Here is a 19,618-nt window from a genome sequence, read left to right as displayed (position 1 = left end):
CCACTAGTTAGTGGTGCCTTTAAAAACATATCTCAAATCACTAGATTTTATTTATTTGATCACGCAAACAGAGGTTTATACCATGATGGTGGCTGAAAAAACTCAGTTACAGGTTTGGAGTCAACAAAACCAAACCAATCCAATTTGGCTTTTTTTTGGCAAACTCAGGCTTTGATGCTGAGTTTATGGAGCATGAAAGTGTGAATTTATGAACAATCAATCTCATTCCTTTAAACTGTGATTCTGTGATTTCATGTTTAAAGCTTTATCTATCTGCATCTGATGTCCCTTCTGAATTTTGGTTTGTTAGAAGAGCATGGCATTTTCAGTGGACCCACTGGATGTTGCATTTGATACATGTTCATACAGTGATATTTTTAGGGCCAAGCAAGCACTATAAACACAGAGCATGAAAAGCTGTTTTTAATGTCATTTTGAATTATTTGGAGAAGAAAAAAACATTACAGAAAAATACACGCAAATCACAAATTATTTTGTGTTTCTTATTCTTTTCAGTCTGTTAATATCCTTCATTGTAGAAAAGCCCTGATTATTTTTAAACAAAACATGATATGTCTTTATTTTGAATATAAACAAAAAGGGCCAGAGGTGAATATTTTTCACATTATTTAACATTTCTTTCAGAACTCAAGAGTTCAGTATTTTCTGGACAACATCTATGGAGGCTTTAATGAAAATAGCGTTGTCTCTGATATAGTTCCTTTTCTTCATCTCCTCATGGGAGATGAACTTTGGGTAGCCGAAGCCCAGCATGCTCTCATCCAGACAGCCCCCACGAAGACTTCCCAGAGCTCCAGGCCGTGGTCTCTGGAAGTTCTTCCAGGTGGGATCTGGGCTGAAGGTCTCAGTGATGTGCTGAGGTTTTGTGAGGGCTGGGTCACTCTGATCCAAGAGCGAGAAGGAAACGCGGTAAGGGAAAGGCCACTCCAACAGCCCGTCATACTCTCCTGGTAGAACACGAATGTAGATTGACAAGTGAGAGCCCTCGCCACTGCCGTTCCCATTGGGAAAGGCGGACACTTGCAGACGGTAACCATAGTTATGGGAATAGAAGGCGGGACTAAACAATTCCAAACTTCCAGAAGTCCTGCTATTAGCTTCCTGTAGCCGTTGGCTGAAGTCCGTGAGCTTCCAGAGCAGTGTGCCATCTCGACTTCCAGAGAGTTCCTCCACTGCACGTCGGAGTTCCCTGAGCTCCAGCCTCTGGCGATTCACCAGGCCACCGAGAAGAGAGAGGTGGGTGTGTGTGGCCTCCTCAAGGTGTCGTCCCACTGCAGTCTTGGGGCACTACGATAGAAGACAGACAGATGTCATAAAAGAAAATGTTATGATACTTTGCTGGATGTTCTTCTGATTGTCACATATTTGTGCATTGCCATTCTGCCCACTCACCACAAGAGGTCGCCACACTATATGGACTTTCTCACTGCACAGACTGTAACGTTACCCTGGTCTCTATTTCCCACAATACACTTCACCTAAAATTAATCACACACCCACAAATGTTTCCCATCAGGAACCCTTTATAGGCTGAATACTTCCTCTCATGTACATTAGCGATAGCAATGTTACAGAGTCAGTTCTAGTGTTCATAGTTTCCTCGTTATATTTTCTTGCTTGATTCCCTGTGTATAGATTCTTGCCTGTGTTTATTGGAATATTCTTTTGTCTTGCTGTTCAACGTCTGTTTGCCATGGTTTACCCCTGTCTGGACTATACAACTTATTAGTAGTATTATTTAGGTATCATTTTAATTTGTGTAATGTCCAGAAAATGTCCTATGATTAGTGTCGTTGAGGTTGAACTGGAATATCCTAGGGTCTGCGGCCAGCACATACTGTAATAATAGGGCCAGCACTACAGACAGTGCTTCCCTTTTGTTCAAAGAAGTCAAATCTGATTTATAAGGAGCATTAGTGACCGAATCATCAGCCAATCAAATTTGGACGTTCCATGACAGCACGCCCTCTGGGACCAGTGACGTGCCTAGTGCTTCCCCCAGCTAGGGTTGCTAGGGTTTCTCGACAAATTCCACCCAATCGCGTTTCGAGGTGTCCCCCATAAAAAAATCACATTCCATGAGTTAAATACACATTTTTGGCAGGGTTCTCCTGGTAAAATTCACATTCCAGGGACTACATATCATGTCACTGAGGTTCCTTAAAACAGCAGACATGAATATCATCACCATCCAAAATACACATTTTTGCATTTTTGTATTGCAATATATTGTGACATTTTAATTCATTGGTTATTGACATAATGTGAAAATAAATAGCATCTTGTGTTGGAGCGATTTTTAATATTGGTGCATCCCTATAAAAGTGGCGCTTGTGCTGTCTTTCTTTTAAAAGAAATACCTGTAAATACCACCAGTGTTATTCTGCCGTCTAACGTAATGACATGCATACATTACTTCACCATTCATCAAAGTGCTTTACTGTCTAAATACATAAGTGTAGAGATCATACCCTATGTTTGCAGCCAGCCTCCTTAAATGGGCAAAGCACCACAGCACTGCTGCATCCTTCCTTTACATGTGCCATTAAAGTCTCTCGAGTGATTCCTGGTGTGCCGCACCTGTTAGGGCACTGCATAGGGAAGCATGGACACTGCTGCTGATGATGCTGTGAATATAAAACACCTATGAAGGCACTCCTTTTACCATAAAATAAATACGTAAATGTAGGATGACAGCATATAGTCCACTGACCTGAATAGTGTCATAGAGGAACTCCTTTCTGCAGTATCTGCAGGGCAGTTTGCGTTTGGGACACTCAGACACAGAGTGCTGGGCCAACAGTCTCCGCACCATACGAGCTCCACATTTATTCTCACAGTACACACTCTCTTCCGGACAAACACCTTGGTGACTCTGAATGAGGACAGAGAGGGACATAAAATATTAAACATGGTTGCATGTGTCAGAGCCTTGGTGCAGTGTTGAAACCATCAAAATACAAGCAAAGTGAAGCCTGATTTTAAAGAAAAATGGTTTATGTTAATATTTATGTGTTTCTATTGCTACATTACAAATATTACCTTACTTAAATAAGTTTTTGTATGATAAAGAATCAGAAGGGACTTGTGATAATAACACAACAACAATGCATGTCTGACCTCATATGCCTCCCCAGTGAACTCGTCCCCACAGTGGTCACACTGTAGTTTTCTCTTCGCACAGTCATGCTGCAGATGCTCCGGCAGATCACGTCGCAGCAGCTTCACGGAGCAGCGGTTTGGACACGACACCACGTTAAACTCACACACGGACAAATGGGCCTGGAGGAGCAGTGAGAAACCCAGTGTGAGAGTGAGATTTGGGTGCTAAACATTTTTGTAAGAAGATGATCACCTGATGATTACCTGATCAGAAATAAGAGTTAAATCAACAATAATATTGGTAAATATTATTTCAATATTTTTTTCCCACCAGTATCACCAGTGCTCCTGTGATAAATGTATAAAAATGGAAACAAGCACATCTTCACAAACTATAGACCTGTGTCTCTGCTACCTCAATCTTCAAACATTTTATAGAAATGATTTAGCGAAAGATTAGAAAAAAAAATAGATAAATATGATATAATAAATGAAAGTCAGTATGGTTTTAGAACAAAGAGGTTAACATCAATGTCCATAATTGATGCTGTGGAAAAAATCACAAACACCCTAGACAGAAAAAAAATATGCAGTTGGAATATTTACTGATTTAAAGGAAGCCTTTGATACAATCAATCATTCAATCTTACTCAATAAACTGGAAAGATATGGGATTAGGGGAGTGGCTTTGAACTGGATCAAAAGTCATTAAACTGAAAGACAACAGTTTGTGAAGTTGGGCGGATTTACGTCACAGAGTCTGGGCATTGCTTGTGGGGTCCCTCAAGGATCAGTATTGGATCCAAAGTTATTTAATTTATATATGAATGACATATTCCATGTATTAAAATTTTTGAAACTGTTATTATTTGCCGATGACACTAATATATTCTATTCTAGTGATAATTATAATACACTTATAAATATAGTAAATAACAAATTAGTAAAATTAATAACATAGATTGATGTTAATGAATTATTCCTGAATTTAGATAAAACTAAAGTAATAATGTTTGGTAATTATAAAGGAAAGTATTAATAAATATAGATGGTGTTGCAACAAAAAAAAGTGTCAGAAATTAAATTCTTAGGAATAACTATTGACAGTAAATTAAGCTCGCATCAGATACATCCAATGTAAAGTATCCAAAAGTATCACTATAATTAATAAAGTTAAATATGTCCTGGAATATGATGCATTATATATAGTATTGTTCATTGGTTTATTGTATATAAGTTTGGGGCAATAACTATCATACTTCAAAAACGTTCAGTAAGAATCATACATAAGGTGGGATATTTCGATCACACAAATATATTATTTCTGCAATCCAGGCTATTAAACATTTTTGATTTAGTTGATTTTTATACTGCACAATTGTTGTATGAAGCCAACAAAAATAAACTACTGGGCAATATTCGAAAGTTCTTTACAGGAAGAGAGGGGGGCTATAATCTGAGGGGATGGGGGAATCTTAAAGTCCAGGTGGTGAGGACCACAAGGAAAAGTTTGTGTGTGTCTGTTTGTGGTGTCAAACTTTGGAATGGTTTGGGGACACAGTGCAAGCAATGCCCAAATATTTACCTATTTAAAACACAATACGAAGAAATGGTGTTGACAAAATACAAGGCTGAGGGAGGGATCTTGGTGTTCTCAGGATTGTGATTATGGAGTGATGGTTATTGTATAAAAACAGTGTAAATGGTGATATAATTACAACAGAATGGGATACGATGACATCACTGAGCAAGTAAAAATAATGATAATGACCACTATAATGTAATTTACAACAGATTTACACTATTAATTTAGTCACAGTACTAGTATTGATGTATTGTTTTTGTGATGGTAGTAGAGATTAATATTACTATCATTATTATTATTTGTATTGTTACTATAAAACTAAGACTTAAGACATTATTAAAGGATATGGTTGTATTTTATATATTACATGATTATTATAAATATCAGGACATATTAGAACATGATAATGAGGATTATTATATTGTATTATTGTGATTATTAAAACTGTACAATTGTAATTGGGTTTTTGTATATAAATATGATATCATCACATAAATTATTAGTAACAGACAATGGCAGCAACCATATGTTGTAATTTATGGAATGAATTAGGGGTGGGAGCAAATAAGTTGTACTTCTTTCCACTCCCTTTCCAGCAAGTATTATATGTTTAAATATGTGTGTGGTTATGTATGTGTGTGTGTGTGTGTGTTCATATGTACATATATGTGTGTGTGTGTAGTTATTATGTGTAAGGTATATATGATACAGATACATATGTGAGATAAACTGTTCTATTTTTCTATGTATGTGTATTGATTTTTTTTTGCTCAAAATAAATTTAATCAATCAATCAATCAATCAATCAATCAATCGCAAAGCTCAATTTCAGCAGCCATTAATGCAACATATTGCACATGTTATATATTTCTTCCGAAATCATTTTAATATGCACAATATAAAAAAAAAAAAACAGAAATATTTTTGCAACATTTTGAATAACTTACTGTCACTTTTGTTCAATTGTTCAATTACTTGCTGAATAAAAGAGACAATTTCTTTAAAAAAAAAAAAAAAACATCAACAAACAAACATTTGAATGGTAGTGTATATCATTGATATTTGTACGTAACTGTAGTGTACACATATATTTTTATACATTAGAATAGATGCGTTAACATACAATAGCCGACTGATGTATACATTTTTAAGGGACTACAGGAGCCATAAAACTTTTGATCAATTTAATGTCACTTTTGAGCAATTTAATGTGTCCTCGCTGAATAAAAGAATCAGTTTATTTCAAAATAAATAAATCCTACTAACCCCAAACATTTTAGCAATGGTGTTGGTATTTGTACAGTAGATACTGTAGTGTACAGATATATTTGTGTACCTTTGAATAGATAGTGTAACATACAATAACCTACTCTCAGGAGCCAGCAATCAATGTATTAAATCCTATAAAGATGTATGTAGAAACATGTACAAATACGAATGAGGTTTGTGTTTGTGTGCAGTTTGTTCACCTGTAGGAGCTTGTTCTGCGCGGTCCAGCGACAGCCCTCCTCACTGTGGATGCAGCGGATGGGCAGGGAAAGAATCTGCTGTTCGAGCTTCTCATCTGGAAAAATCTGCAGTAAGAAAAACAAATGTATGACTATTTATTCAAATAGAACACATAAGAACATTTGAAAAGCATGGAAGCAAGCAATAAATAAAATATGAGGAAGATTGCTGTTGTTCAGCACAGCTGTGATTGCTAGCAAAATTGGGCATGACATATTGTTTTTATATAATTATTCAATAAACAATTCAATAAACAAGAGAATAGTGGTGTATTAACAACTGTCTTGTTTGATTAGATTGAATCGAACTCAAAGTTTGTTTGCCCCTTTGTGCAGATATGTTGGACAGGTGTGAAAACAGCAATCACGCTCTGTTGCGGACCAAAAAACTGTACCGAGACCCAGCAGAAGGGGTGGTCTCGGTCTGCTTCATAATGAACTCTGTTTTAGGCTAGAGTTAGGGAAAATGAGTCCTGACCTATAAAAGTTTACTTAATGTGTGTTAACACTGCATTAAACTGTGGAACACAGAACACCTTTTCATGTGTTCCTTATGTGCCATATCAATCTGGGGGAACACATGACCCTGGGAACATAGGTATGCTTTCACTGCCACCAATCTCTGCTTCGTATCTTCATCTAGAAATGGTGTGAAGAAGATGATGGCACGATAGGCAACCCCAGTTGTTGCGGCATTGTTGTAACATTTTAATAACTATCCAATAAATCCACAGAAAAGTGTTTTGCTTTGGTATTAAGAACATTAAAACCATTTTTGATGTGCATTGGGGCATGTGAATAATGACAGAAAAAAATAATTTCTTAGCGAATAATCAGAGGAATGAAAATTGCATGTAAATGCTATTGAAGAGGTTTGCTTGTCATCTTACTGCGACCAAGTAAGCATAGTCAACGACTCGCTCATGTTACTACTTGCATAAAAATGAATCAATGTAAATTCCAGTGTTGTTGGACTGTGAAAATATAAGTCACATTTCTATGTTTAATTTAAATAAAGGTGGGTTCCCACAAATGGAGTTGAAAACCACAATTTTATAATTTAGGGTAAAATATCAGAAGAATGATCGTCCTTTGGATGAAGTCAGAAGAGCTTTGAAACTGTAGTAGTATGATGGTGCACTTACTTTGGCATAATCCAGCGGCAGCTGGTCCTCTGGGCACTTGAACACACCTTCACTATTAAAATTTAGCAGAAGAAAAAACTATGAAAAGGCAGATTCACATACATTCTGAAAGCTATGTTGCATATTTTGGTTAGAGTCACCATTGTAAATGTGGTTTATCTCTGTTAAATATGTGTTTAAAATTACAATGCCAACAAATAAAAGCTGGCTGTCTATTACTAGAGCATTTTTTTTTTTTAGATGATGAATTTAAGTATTTTCGCTTTTGTGTCAGAATTTCATGTGTACTCAATAAATTTTTACATTATACAATATGTGGTGGGTTGAAAAGCAGTTCACAGCTGTCACTGATTGATGTCTTTACGATGTTATAAAGCCTAAATGAATCACAGGCGAACTGATTTGACAGGAACTTCAGAATCACCTCCCACACCACAAATTGACGAAGGGCCTTCAGGAGAATATGAGTGAGTCATCCATCTGGCACGGTGACGTCCACCAGCATACATTGTACGGGGAAGCAGTGCGACCAACAAAACATTATCTTTCCATAACGTGTGACACAGAAGCATGTCGTCATTTCACAATCCCATGGGGAATTTTCCCAAAAGTCCCAGGGAGATTCATAAGAAGATTTAATATGTGATTGCTGCATTTTTAAGATAGATCAGGAGTTTCATGCATGTTCCCCAACTCTTTTACAACTAGTGGATTTCGAATGCATTTTATTCATTTTAAATAATCTCTATTTTGGACAATGACATTTGGTAAATTTGGTAATAGGGGTAAAATAAATAATGTGCTTTAATTCTGTCATCAAAAATCCTGATTGTTTTTTTTTTCCAATAGACATAAATAATTGCTGCCATTATTATTATTTTTATATATTAATAAAACAAAACTATTTTAAAGTCTTATCTTATTTTATTTATATATATTTTTTCTCTGCTTGGTCATGTCTTATCTTGTTATCACTGAATGAGTCAGAACTGCAAATGACACCCCTGAAAAAGTATGTGCATCTTGCCCTTCAGGCAGAGACATGCTATATTATGTTAAAAATGCTGCAACATAAAATCATAAATCCTGTGTGTTCTATTTTATGTTCCTTACAATGTCACTTTAAGGGAAAAGAGAGAGCGTCATTCTCGCTTTAAATACCTGCTGAAGGGTCACATTTTAAATCACTGCATGCATTGCCTTACAGCAATCCAATCCCCGGATGTACATGTGATTTAGTAATTTGTTTAAATGAATAGTCTAATTGAAAAGCACGTGTTAGTCTGATAGAATCTGAAAGGACGAGACTATCAATCATTATGATAAGATCCAGAGGATAACACAGGACAATGAATGTGACTGTTTCACTCATTACACCTGTGAGAAACACAACTCTGTGTTTTAACTATGAGACTGAGAAGACAAGGCTTGGAATGTTAAGAATGGGTCATAACCCAAAACTGTGCAGTTGAGTAATACTACCAAATAAACTGACTCACTACATACTTTCTTTTCACATTAAACCCTTTAGGCTGTTTTTAAATTAGGATCACAGCTCTTATAAAAATCTAAAAACAATAAATAAATAAATAAAGTGTAGAATTGTGAAGAATTGTGTAGTATTTTGATTATGTAATAATCTTTTGACATTTTAAAAAGTAAAATAGAAAACGTGTTATTTTTTGTAAACACTATAACATGTAAAACCTACAGAGTTTGCAGTACGAGTCTGTAGCCTGAGGTATTCTGTGTCACTCTGACATCTTGCTTGGCCTGTTTGGGGTTTATTTATTACTACTGTCATGAGAGCAATTATTTTTAAGTGATACTTAGTACATAGACAATGACCCATTTTTTAATTCCAATTTTTTTTTAGATGGAATAACTGATGGAAGAAGAAACTTCGAGATGGAAGACAACTTCTTGACGTTCACAATTCAATAATATAGATATATTATTTACTGTTCAAATATTTTAAAATTTAAGAATGTTTTGTCTCTTATTGTTTTTTTTAAGTAATACTGTGAAATATTATTACAATAAAAAAAAACTGTTTTCTATTTTAAAATATTTTTAAAAGTATGTGACAACAAAGCAGAATTTTCAGCATCATAACTCCAGTCTTCAGTGTCACATGATCCTTCAGAAATCATTCTAATATGCTGATTTTCTGCTCAGGAAACTTATTATCAGTGCTGAAAGCAGTGATTAAGATTTTACTGAAATCCGTGATTCAGGATTCTGTGATTAATCGAAAGTTTAAAAGAAACATAAATCTTTTGTAACATTATAGATGTCATTTGCTGAATAAACTAATGATGTGTGAATAAAAGTAGCCTATTCATTTCTTTTGGAAAACGGTATAGCCTATATACTAAGAAAAATTTATTAGAATAAGAATTACTCACTTGAACAATGATTTGCGTCTAGTAACACTTAAGTAGCCTATTAAATATGTAAGAAATACATCGTGTCGCTTTTTAACATTTTGAAATATTCAAATGAATATGAAATAATTATAATATATTTAGAACTTTGAACGTGTTTTAATGTCTCTTTTATCTCTTTAACTTTCGTAATTTGTTAGTGTCCCATATACTATATCATCTATTATGTGTTTTAAATTTTTTTTTTTTAGAGATGAAGGTTAATAACTCCTGTTTGCGAGATAAACATTCAATTTGCATAAGTTTCCATTACAATGCAAGCAACATCCAGCCAGCTTGACCTCGCTTTGATCCTTCAGATCCAGGTTAAGAATCAGCTTTACCTGAGGTACTCCTGCAGGCAGGTGTCGCAGAATCTGTGTCCGCAGGTGGACACCTGCACGGGGTCCCGCATCGGCTTTTCACATAGAGGACAATAAAAGTTCCTCCTCGGTCTCTCCAGAAACTTTAGATCTAAACCAGGCATTATGCCTTTGAAGATATCACTTTCAGACTGTCAGCTGATAAACTAGTGGACTAAAGCTCTATAAATAAATTGAATGTAGAGATGTAGAACCGTTTTAACAGCTCATTTATCGATCCAACACTAAACAACAACTGATCTCTCTTGACATTTCCGTCTTCAGTAAGGCAGAACACAGGGAAATGTTTACTCGTTCCAAATGTACCTCTGCACTCGAGACCGCCCCCAGCAGCGAGAGGAGGAGCCAGCGGCAGCGAGAGGAGGAGCCAGCAGCAGTCTCCACCCACTACAGCGTGTCAGTGTTCCTTTATCATTGAGATTTAATTCAGTTTTCTTTCATATATCAAATTAGATTTTATATTTACATTTTCGGTTTATTTTTTATTTATTTTTTATATAGGCCTAGTTTTATTAAGTGTAATTTCAGTATTTTGAATTCTTTTTCTTTCCTTTTTATTTACATTTTCCATTATCATTCTAATGTTTTATTTATTTATAAATTATGTATATATCGTTGTTGTTGTTTTTTTAAATTGCCGTTTTAGTTATTTTAGTACGTAAATGAAAATGAAATTTTTTTTTCAAATATTTTATTTTAGTTAATTTTTAAGTAAAAAACGTTTTTATTTAATTACCAATAATAACCGTAAATATTTAGTCACAATTTAATTTGAATTTAAACAGTTTTCTGATGTTATGTTTAAAATCAATAACAGCAAAACAATGATGAATACCAGGCACTTAGTGTCTCTTTCCTCCTCCCCATCCACCTGTTTTACAGTGTTAGCACAGCACCCTCTGTGTTAATGTTGAAATTTGATACCGCAGCACCTCCCAACAGCTCTCACAATTCAAAAGGTATGAAAAACGTGTCTGAGATGTATTCATTTACCAAATTTGCTGTTTGATTTGCTATATACATAGTTGAAAATACCCTTATAGCGGGTTATTTACATTACATCATGAGTACCGATTCTTGTCTTACTAGAGTGTGTAAATATAGACTAGACGTATTAGACAGTTTCATCGAAACAGGTTTCAAGCCGTAGAACCAGTTTTACTTCCTCGTTCCACAAAGGAATATTCCGGTTGACCTTAAACTCCTTGTAGGCCATTTCAGCAGTAAAAAGCTCAGAGCTTGTTCAGTATAGTTGAGTTAAACTCCATGCTTCTTACTGTTCGGAAGATGTGAAAGATGCATTGATGCTCAAAAACCCTTCTATTCTGTGATGAGTAACTGGAAAGCGCTTTTGTTTGCTTTTAAAAATGATTCATTTGAGTTAATCTGTCAGTGTTCCGGAGAAAAGCAGTACATTTTATTGGTGTCAACCAAGAGAAGGAGTACACGTGAGCTTTTGTGTATTTGTGTAGCAGGGCAACAAAGAGCCAGATAAAGAAAAAGAAAACTCAAAAATCATAACAATCATTCTTTCACCTGCTACAGTCAGTGAGATGCCAGAAGCTACACAATTAAACCAGAAATCTTACATGCAGCTGTGTAAAAACAAGTTTATTGTTGCATTAAAAATTATTTCTGTATGTCATAAGTCTCTCTGTATCTATGGAATCATTACAAGACATATACAGTATGTTAGGACTAATGGAAATGTGGAAACATCATCTTGTTTCATGGAAGAAGGAAATACATACGGGCTTGAGACAACATGAGGGTGAATAAACGATGACACAATTTTCATTTTTGAGTAAACGATTCATTTAAATATAAAAAAAAAACGATATACTGGATTCTGTATTTCGGACAATAATATTTTCTTCACATGAACCAATTCTTCATAAATCTGCCTGAACCACATAACTGCAGCACAAACGTGTTAACGCTCCACAAAACTCACATTAAGACTATTGAAATGTGCATTTCTTCTGCTGGACTTCTTATTCAAAATAGCAAATATATAAAGTTATGTGCATAAGAAAACAAAATCATTAAATTCTGAGAGACCTTCATTTCCTTCATTAAAAAAAACATCCCAGACATGATGGACTCCTGACAGGGGTCTTTGAGCATCATAAAAAAGAGTGTATTCTAAAACAGACACTGATTAAAGTGCTCCAGATATCATAATTAGTATTAAAACTGTATGTTAGTTTCAATGACCTTAAATACAGCATTGTCACAATGACTGAAATGAATCATGGCCATGATAATAAAACTAAAGTAAAGGAGGGAAGCAGCACTTCGTCGGACCAAGGCCTTGTGTGTTCAGGGTGGAGGTAAGATTTCTTTACATTTTTCACATTCTTAGTCAGTGAAGTATCTCTGTCAAAAAAAAAAAAAAACACATTAATAATAATAATAATAATAATAATAATAATAATAATAATAATAATAATAATAATAATAATAATGAGTCTGTCAAGAAAGGCTTGTATGATTTTTATATCTGATTGTATGAGCACTTTTGTGATACTGAAATAAATTTTAGAGTTAAAACTATTTGTAATATTTTAATTTTAAAATGTTTTAATATTATAAAATATATTAAAATCATATATATATATATATATATATATATATATATATATATATATATATGTATGTATGTATGTATGTATGTATATATGTATATATGTATGTATGTATGTATGTGTATATATATATATATATATATATATATATATATATATATATATATAGAAACTTGGAGAAAAGAATTCCCTATTCTGATTATTCTTATATTATTAAAACATTTTATTCATGAAACATTGGTATTATCAATCATCCTAGAATTTCTGATTTTATAAAAAAAAAGTTAATATTGTCAATACATTTTATATGCATAATAATAAATACTATATTAATATCTTTCTTGTATTTTAAAATATTACATACATGTCTATATACAAATATTAAATTCTTATAAAAACTTCTGTATTTTGCTGAAAACAAATGACATATATCTAAAATGAAAATCTGCCATGTATTTTAAATAAAATGTTTCACATGGGTATAATTATTATCTGTTACCTGTAAAATCACTGCAACAAAGACGGCCATCAGAGCCAGCAGCGCCATGCGACCCAGGCTGCCGAAGTCGACATGTTTGAGGATGAAAAAGCGTGCCCAGCCCAGCTTATCCTCTGTATGTGGTGGGTAACGCATCTTATTCATCCCCTCCATCTTCAACTGTTTGATTAGACAGCTGCGCAAGTGGCTCAAGTTATCAAAGCCGTACTTGCCGTGATAGTGGCCCATCCCACTGTTACCTGCAGGGGGAGCCGAAGAGCTGAGCTACAGAACAGTCCACACAACACAGCATGACATGTCTTCTCTCAGAAGTCAAAATTACTGTCCTTTTTATATTAAAGGGGAAAAAAATCATTAAAAGAACTCACCAACTCCACCAAAAGGTAAAGAGGTTACTGAGAAGTGCATCAAACAGTCATTGGCCAACACTCCACCACTAGACGTCTCCGCAATCATTCGCTTGATCAACTATAACGAAAGGACAGTTTCAAGCTAAAATTTTTTTTTTATAGTGTACAAAAATCAGTTCAAACCTTGTTGTCTGAAGAAAAGATGTACAAGGCAAGGGGTCTCTCTCTCTGGTTGATGAATTTGATGGCTTCATCTGCACTGCTAACTGTCAAGATGGGCAACAGAGGCCCGAAGATCTCCTCCTGCATCACCTTGGCATCCGGCTTCACGTCCCTTAAAACTGTTGGAGCTGGGAGGAAATGCACGTTGAATAAAAAAAGAGTTATAAATGTGATTAAACAATAAATTGCTGCAACTGCAAATAAAATGCTTGTAGTGACTTGTAACGTTAAAAATGCAGCTAAATTATACCAATATAGCACTCAGACTCCTCGTTTTCACCCCCCACGGCAATAGTGCTGCCCTCCAACAAAGCCATCAGTCTCTTGAAGTGGCGCTGATTGATGATGCGTCCGTAATCCAGACATTTTTTGGGGTCTTCGGTATAGAATTCCTGATCATCACAAAGAAAGTATGTATAAGCCCATTAGAAATGTTATATTTGTAGGCTGTTACCAGGCCCAAACTGTCATTCACAATCAACATACTTACTTTAATATTCTTCTTGATCTCTTCAATCACCCTGTCTTGCATACTGGGGTCACACAGTATGTAGTCCGGAGCAATGCAGGTCTGACCACAGTTTGAATACTTCCCCCATGCAATACGTCTGCAACGCCACAGACAACACGTCTTCAAAATCATTTTACAGCTTCAGTGCATACAAACGAAGGATTGAATCTGAATCGACTGACCGGCAGGCAACGGAAAGGTCACAGTTGTTGTCGATGTAGCACGGGCTCTTCCCGCCGAGCTCCAGAGTGGTAGGGGTTAAGTGTTTGGCAGCGGCCTCCATGATGATTTTAGCCACTGTGCCGTTTCCAGTGTAGAAGATGTGATCGAACCGCTGCTTGAGCAACTCTTGGGTCTCTGTCACCCCACCGGTGACGACAGGATACAACTCCTAACATCAACATAATGAATTCAAATACTCAGTTAGGGTTACCCAAACTATTATTTCTATTTATTTAAAGGGGTCATGAACTGAGAAATGAATATTTTTAGAGTCAGTGTCACTGACTGGACAAACACAGCACACAATGTGTTTACATAACGTCCCATCCTTGCATAATATGTGTATTGCTAATCAGGAATATATTGCAGTCTTTAAAGGTAAAAATAAAATGGTCTGTCTACACTCCAATTCATGTGTTTTTCAGTTTATGTGTGTGCTGTGTTTCCGTGACTGGCCAAAGCACATGAATATATGACACAGTCTGTTGTTCAGCATCTAACAGTAACATTCTAACACCACATCCTTTCACACAGTAAAAATTTAGCTCCGCTGTGTGGGGTTAACATTGCAAAAACACTGCTTATCCTGTTTCGAAACACAGGTTAAAAAGCAAACCCAGCCTCTAAATTACAATGTGAATGTAGATTTATCCGGGGTTAAAAATGAGATTTAGAATAACAATAACCCTTGGTTATGTACAGTGCAAAAAAGCCTTTTTGTGTTTATACAGAAAGTTATGAAAAAAGGGAATCTTACTTTGTCCAGGTAAAGTGGTAAGAGATCCTCCATTACTTTGGAAGTGTGAGAACTGACTTCAGATGGCTTGATTACAGCTGCATTGCCTGGAAACACAGTATTACTTGTATGACAATATTCTTATCAAGTATATTAAGATAAATGTTCTACATCTTTACAGGTAAACGTATTAGTAAATCCCTAGTTCTGTGATAGTGTAGATGTGGGGCTAAAAAAAAAACACTTTCAACTCTACACTTGCAGATATAAGAGCAACATATATTTGGAATATTCAAAACCTGACATTTTACTTCGTAAACAACTTTTAAAAATGCAGGATTTGCAAATAAATATTGTTTGTTTGCTTGCTTGCCTTAAGTCATTTACATGCCTTCTGAACTTTTGCAAGTGCTAACGTTGTTGAAAGGGACTGAAGCAGAGGAACAGTTTTGTACTTTGGTCTGTGCACATTGCACTTATTGCACTTATGCATAAGTAGGACAAAGTACAGTGCAGTATTATTTTAGTATCACTGAGATATTATCATTGTTTATATTAATATTTTTTAATATAGTATTATTATTATTATTATTTTACTATAATAATAGTAATTTTGTTGTGTTTTCTTTTTAAATATGTCTATATAGCTGTGCAATTCAGTTATTTTACTATATTAAGTTAAACAAATAAAAATAAGAAATGTTGTCTAGTTGAAATACAAAAATTGTAATTGCTAATACTATATTTCAGTAACACAGAAATACTTAAATGTGCTTTCTAATCATGCTACTAAATGTATTACTTTTCAGACAAATGTCTTATATATATATATATATATATATATATATATATATATATATATATATATATATATTGTTTTAAAGCTGGAGGAAAATGTTCCAGAACATACACTAGTGTTTAGAAGCCTATGACTAGAATTAAAAATATTTTTGACATGTTAAAACGTTAGAAGAAGAAATATTTAAAATTCTTGACTATTTTGGTCACTGAATAAATAAGCACATTGTATTAGTTTTGAATAAGATGCTCAGGTTTTGCAGACATTTGTGCAATGCAGTTCATGCAGCTTGAGTGTTGCTGTTATTGAAGCAAAATGGTTGTTAAAGTGATACTATGAAAAACATTAAATCAGAAAAATGCCAAACCAGTGTTATCAGACTTTAAGACTATACTAGTCCTCCATTTATTTCGAGGCTAAAGCCTTCAGGTGAGCTCTAGTCATAATATTTTGCACATTTCATGTAACCTGTATACCTGCTGCTATAGCTCCTATGAGGGGTCCGATGGTGACAGCCCAGGGGTAATTCCAGGCCCCAATGACCAGCACTACTCCCAGAGGCTCAGGCTGGATGTAGACCTGGTCCGAGATGGTCATCATGCTCTTGCTCACAGGCCGAGGAGCAGCCCATTGTTTCAGATCTCTCACAGCCAGGTTGATCTCACTTTCCAGACCCAGAGTTTCATACAAAGGAGTTCCACACTCACTCTGTCACCAGATATATAAAGCCCTGATCAATTACATTCGCAAACAATGTATAGAACTGAACAATACACAAGCTGATGTTTCACCAACCCTTCTGAGATCCTTTCTGAGACCCTCTGAAATCTCCGTCTGTCGTTCTCTGACAAAACGCAGCAGGTTTTTTAGCTGGGTAATGCGGTACTCCAGTGATTTGCTCCGGCCGGTGAGGAAGGCCTTCCTGGCACGATCTACTGCTTTCTGCTCTCGAGACATACTGTGAAAGGAGAAGTCATTCATTTCACTCCGGTTACACTTCGGTCACATTTAGGTAAGCTTCACACAATGTTATATAATAAGGGCTCCTGGCCAAGTATAAGATGTATAATGAATTGACATCTGAGCACTTAAAATGTGAATGATGGAGAAAACAAATCTTTTCAAAACTGTTTCACAATATCAGAAATCATATGACAGCTCATGAACTAAAACTTTGCATTATGACATGGATGTCTCTGCACTTTAAAAATGTTTTCAACATCATGCCTTAACCACATATCTGTTTCTACTGATTTAACAACAGGATTGTAATTTATACTCAGTTTTATGAGCTTTCAGAGTGTCAACTCAATTGTAATTTTTTTTATTATGAGCAATTAAATTCAAAGTGGTAAGAAAAGTGCAGTGAGCTTATTGCAGCAGGTAGTGACAGCTTTATTTACAAAAAATAAATTAATTTTTTTTGTTGTTTATTGGGCAACTTTTTTCTACTGTGTAACAAATGATTAAAATAATAAATGTATATAATAATATTAATAATAGTTTTTATTATTAAGTTTTAAATATCAAAATAATTAATTTATATAATAATAATAATAATAATAATAACAATAATTGTTTTTATTATTACGGTTTAAATATCAAAATAATGTATTTATATAATAATAATAATAATAATTGTTTTGTATTATTAAGTATATTGTAAATGTTATATTATTATTGTAGTGGTTACTTGAAATGCATTCTAGTATATAGCATACAAAATACTAGTATCTAATATAAAATATATAGTTGCTAATAGTTATTTATTAAGTAATTAATTTATATAATATCTACACTTAAAATAATAATAATAAAAAAAAACAGATAGAAGCTTCAAGTTAGCAAAGAGTGTAGTCACGTGACAGCCTTTATTACAGTTTGGCAGTAGTGCACATTAGGTTAGAAGTTATGCAACGCACACATAGCGGAATATGAGATGCATGCAGAAACACAATGAAATTACATGTATTTGCCTCCATACGGGTTATAACCGGTTTATAATACTCTCTCCCGAATATGATTATATATAGTTAAGATTCTTAGTGTCTCGTGGCCTTGCGCAGCTGCAATAACACGTTTATAACATGCAGAAGAAGAAATGATATGAAACGGGGTCAGCTATTCATTATATTACGGTTTACGACATCGCTGCTGTTGGAGCATAATGCTAGGAAATCGATAAATACGCTTTTGAGAATGACAACAAAACGCCTTAGTTCCGGACATTACCTTTAGTTATTTCACAGTGCGTCCACTCTTTTCGGTGTATATTCTTTGAGGATGAAGCGTCCAGTTCAGATAGTGCAGTCAAGCTGAACGATCGTACATTAAACAATACTGTTCCGTTAACGGTAGATACGCAAGCAGAGGGGTGTGGCTTCGTCGGTGGGCGTGGTCACACAGCTCCAAAGCCAGCCCGTGGGCAGTGTATTTAGCATAGACAGTAAGGTATTTAGGTACAATAAACATGCACAGACAGATGTTAAAGTATTACTGCGTCGATTGTTACACTTTCAGAATCATGCTTCTAAAGCTAAATTAAAGAGACCACGTCTTTTTTATGGTATAAAATGTTTTAAAAACATATAAATCACTTAATGTAATTTATTCTTGGCTAATTGTAAATGATAGAAAAGTCCACATTTAACCCAACAGAAACACCTCAAACTTCTGTAACAAATGTAACCAATAGGGTTAAATGAGTGAAAATAAATTAACAATATTGCTACTGTAGCTGTTATTCTAATCAGACAGTATAGAAACTACAAAGAAGAAGATTTGATGAACATATTAAACCATTTAATTCTGCTAATCGTGATACTTTTTGTTGGACTTAAGTCATCTAAGTATTTAGTGGACAGCAAGAAAGCAAACAGCATGTTAATTTGTCACTTTTCATGGCAGTCACTCTTAGCAGTGTCCAGTGATGGGGAGATTGTTTGCATATTGTAGTTCTTTACTGATTCCAAATTACATAACACAAATTGTAGTTAGTAATGTATTGTAATCCATTACATTACACTTTTTAGATAATATAATCAGTCTATTTTTGATTACTTTAAACTAGTTTTGTACACCACACTGATTTAAATAGAACAATCTTTTAGCATATTGATAAAAAATACAAAAGGAAAGAAAATACATTCCATTCATTGTAATTAACAACATGAATTACATTAAACATAACGTTTCCACTGAATTATAATTCAAATAAAAAATAATGTGTTCATCAGTAGGCTAGATGATGCAATGTTGAAATTTTGTAAAAACTCTTGAAATGGTTCATTTAAATCCAGTGGTCAAATTTTATGAGCCCCTTGCCGGTTTATAATACTCTTGAAGCCCCTTGATTTTATGAATTTATGCCTATTATTGAAAGGTAAATTCAAAGGATGAAAAAAGAGGAATTAGGGAGAATCAATTAATTATGAATAGTTTATTGCTATTGTGTAAATAATATGTTATAAATAAAAAAGTAACTGTAGTAAAATAATTACTTAAGTACTTAATTTTTAGAA

The 19,618-nt window shown here is 34.5% G+C and overlaps 2 protein-coding genes across 2 annotated transcripts; both read right to left on the bottom strand.

The window, feature by feature from the left end:
- Positions 1-416: 416 nt before the first annotated feature.
- On the bottom strand, positions 417-10,452 carry LOC127941998 (TNF receptor-associated factor 4-like). Its single transcript, XM_052537509.1, has 7 exons — positions 10,132-10,452; positions 7,362-7,413; positions 6,178-6,282; positions 3,142-3,303; positions 2,735-2,896; positions 2,493-2,648; positions 417-1,308 (listed from the first exon to the last, which is right to left on the bottom strand). The coding sequence occupies exons 1-7, from the start codon at positions 10,272-10,274 to the stop codon at positions 649-651; spliced, it is 1,440 nt and encodes a 479-aa protein (XP_052393469.1). The 5' UTR covers positions 10,275-10,452; the 3' UTR covers positions 417-648.
- Positions 10,453-11,766: 1,314 nt separating this feature from the next.
- On the bottom strand, positions 11,767-18,461 carry LOC127941997 (aldehyde dehydrogenase family 3 member A2). Its single transcript, XM_052537508.1, has 11 exons — positions 18,330-18,461; positions 16,893-17,055; positions 16,574-16,805; positions 15,320-15,405; positions 14,523-14,731; positions 14,320-14,437; positions 14,080-14,221; positions 13,791-13,957; positions 13,626-13,725; positions 13,258-13,496; positions 11,767-12,549 (listed from the first exon to the last, which is right to left on the bottom strand). Exons 2-11 carry the CDS (start codon positions 17,052-17,054, stop codon positions 12,532-12,534), a joined length of 1,473 nt encoding a protein of 490 aa, XP_052393468.1. The 5' UTR covers position 17,055; positions 18,330-18,461; the 3' UTR covers positions 11,767-12,531.
- Positions 18,462-19,618: the final 1,157 nt, after the last annotated feature.

Source organism: Carassius gibelio, chromosome A21 (genome assembly GCF_023724105.1).
Source record: "Carassius gibelio isolate Cgi1373 ecotype wild population from Czech Republic chromosome A21, carGib1.2-hapl.c, whole genome shotgun sequence".
Classification (NCBI taxonomy): Eukaryota; Metazoa; Chordata; class Actinopteri; order Cypriniformes; family Cyprinidae; genus Carassius; species Carassius gibelio.
The sequence above is the reverse complement of the archived record's forward strand: the minus strand, read 5'-3'. Positions and strand labels throughout refer to the sequence as shown.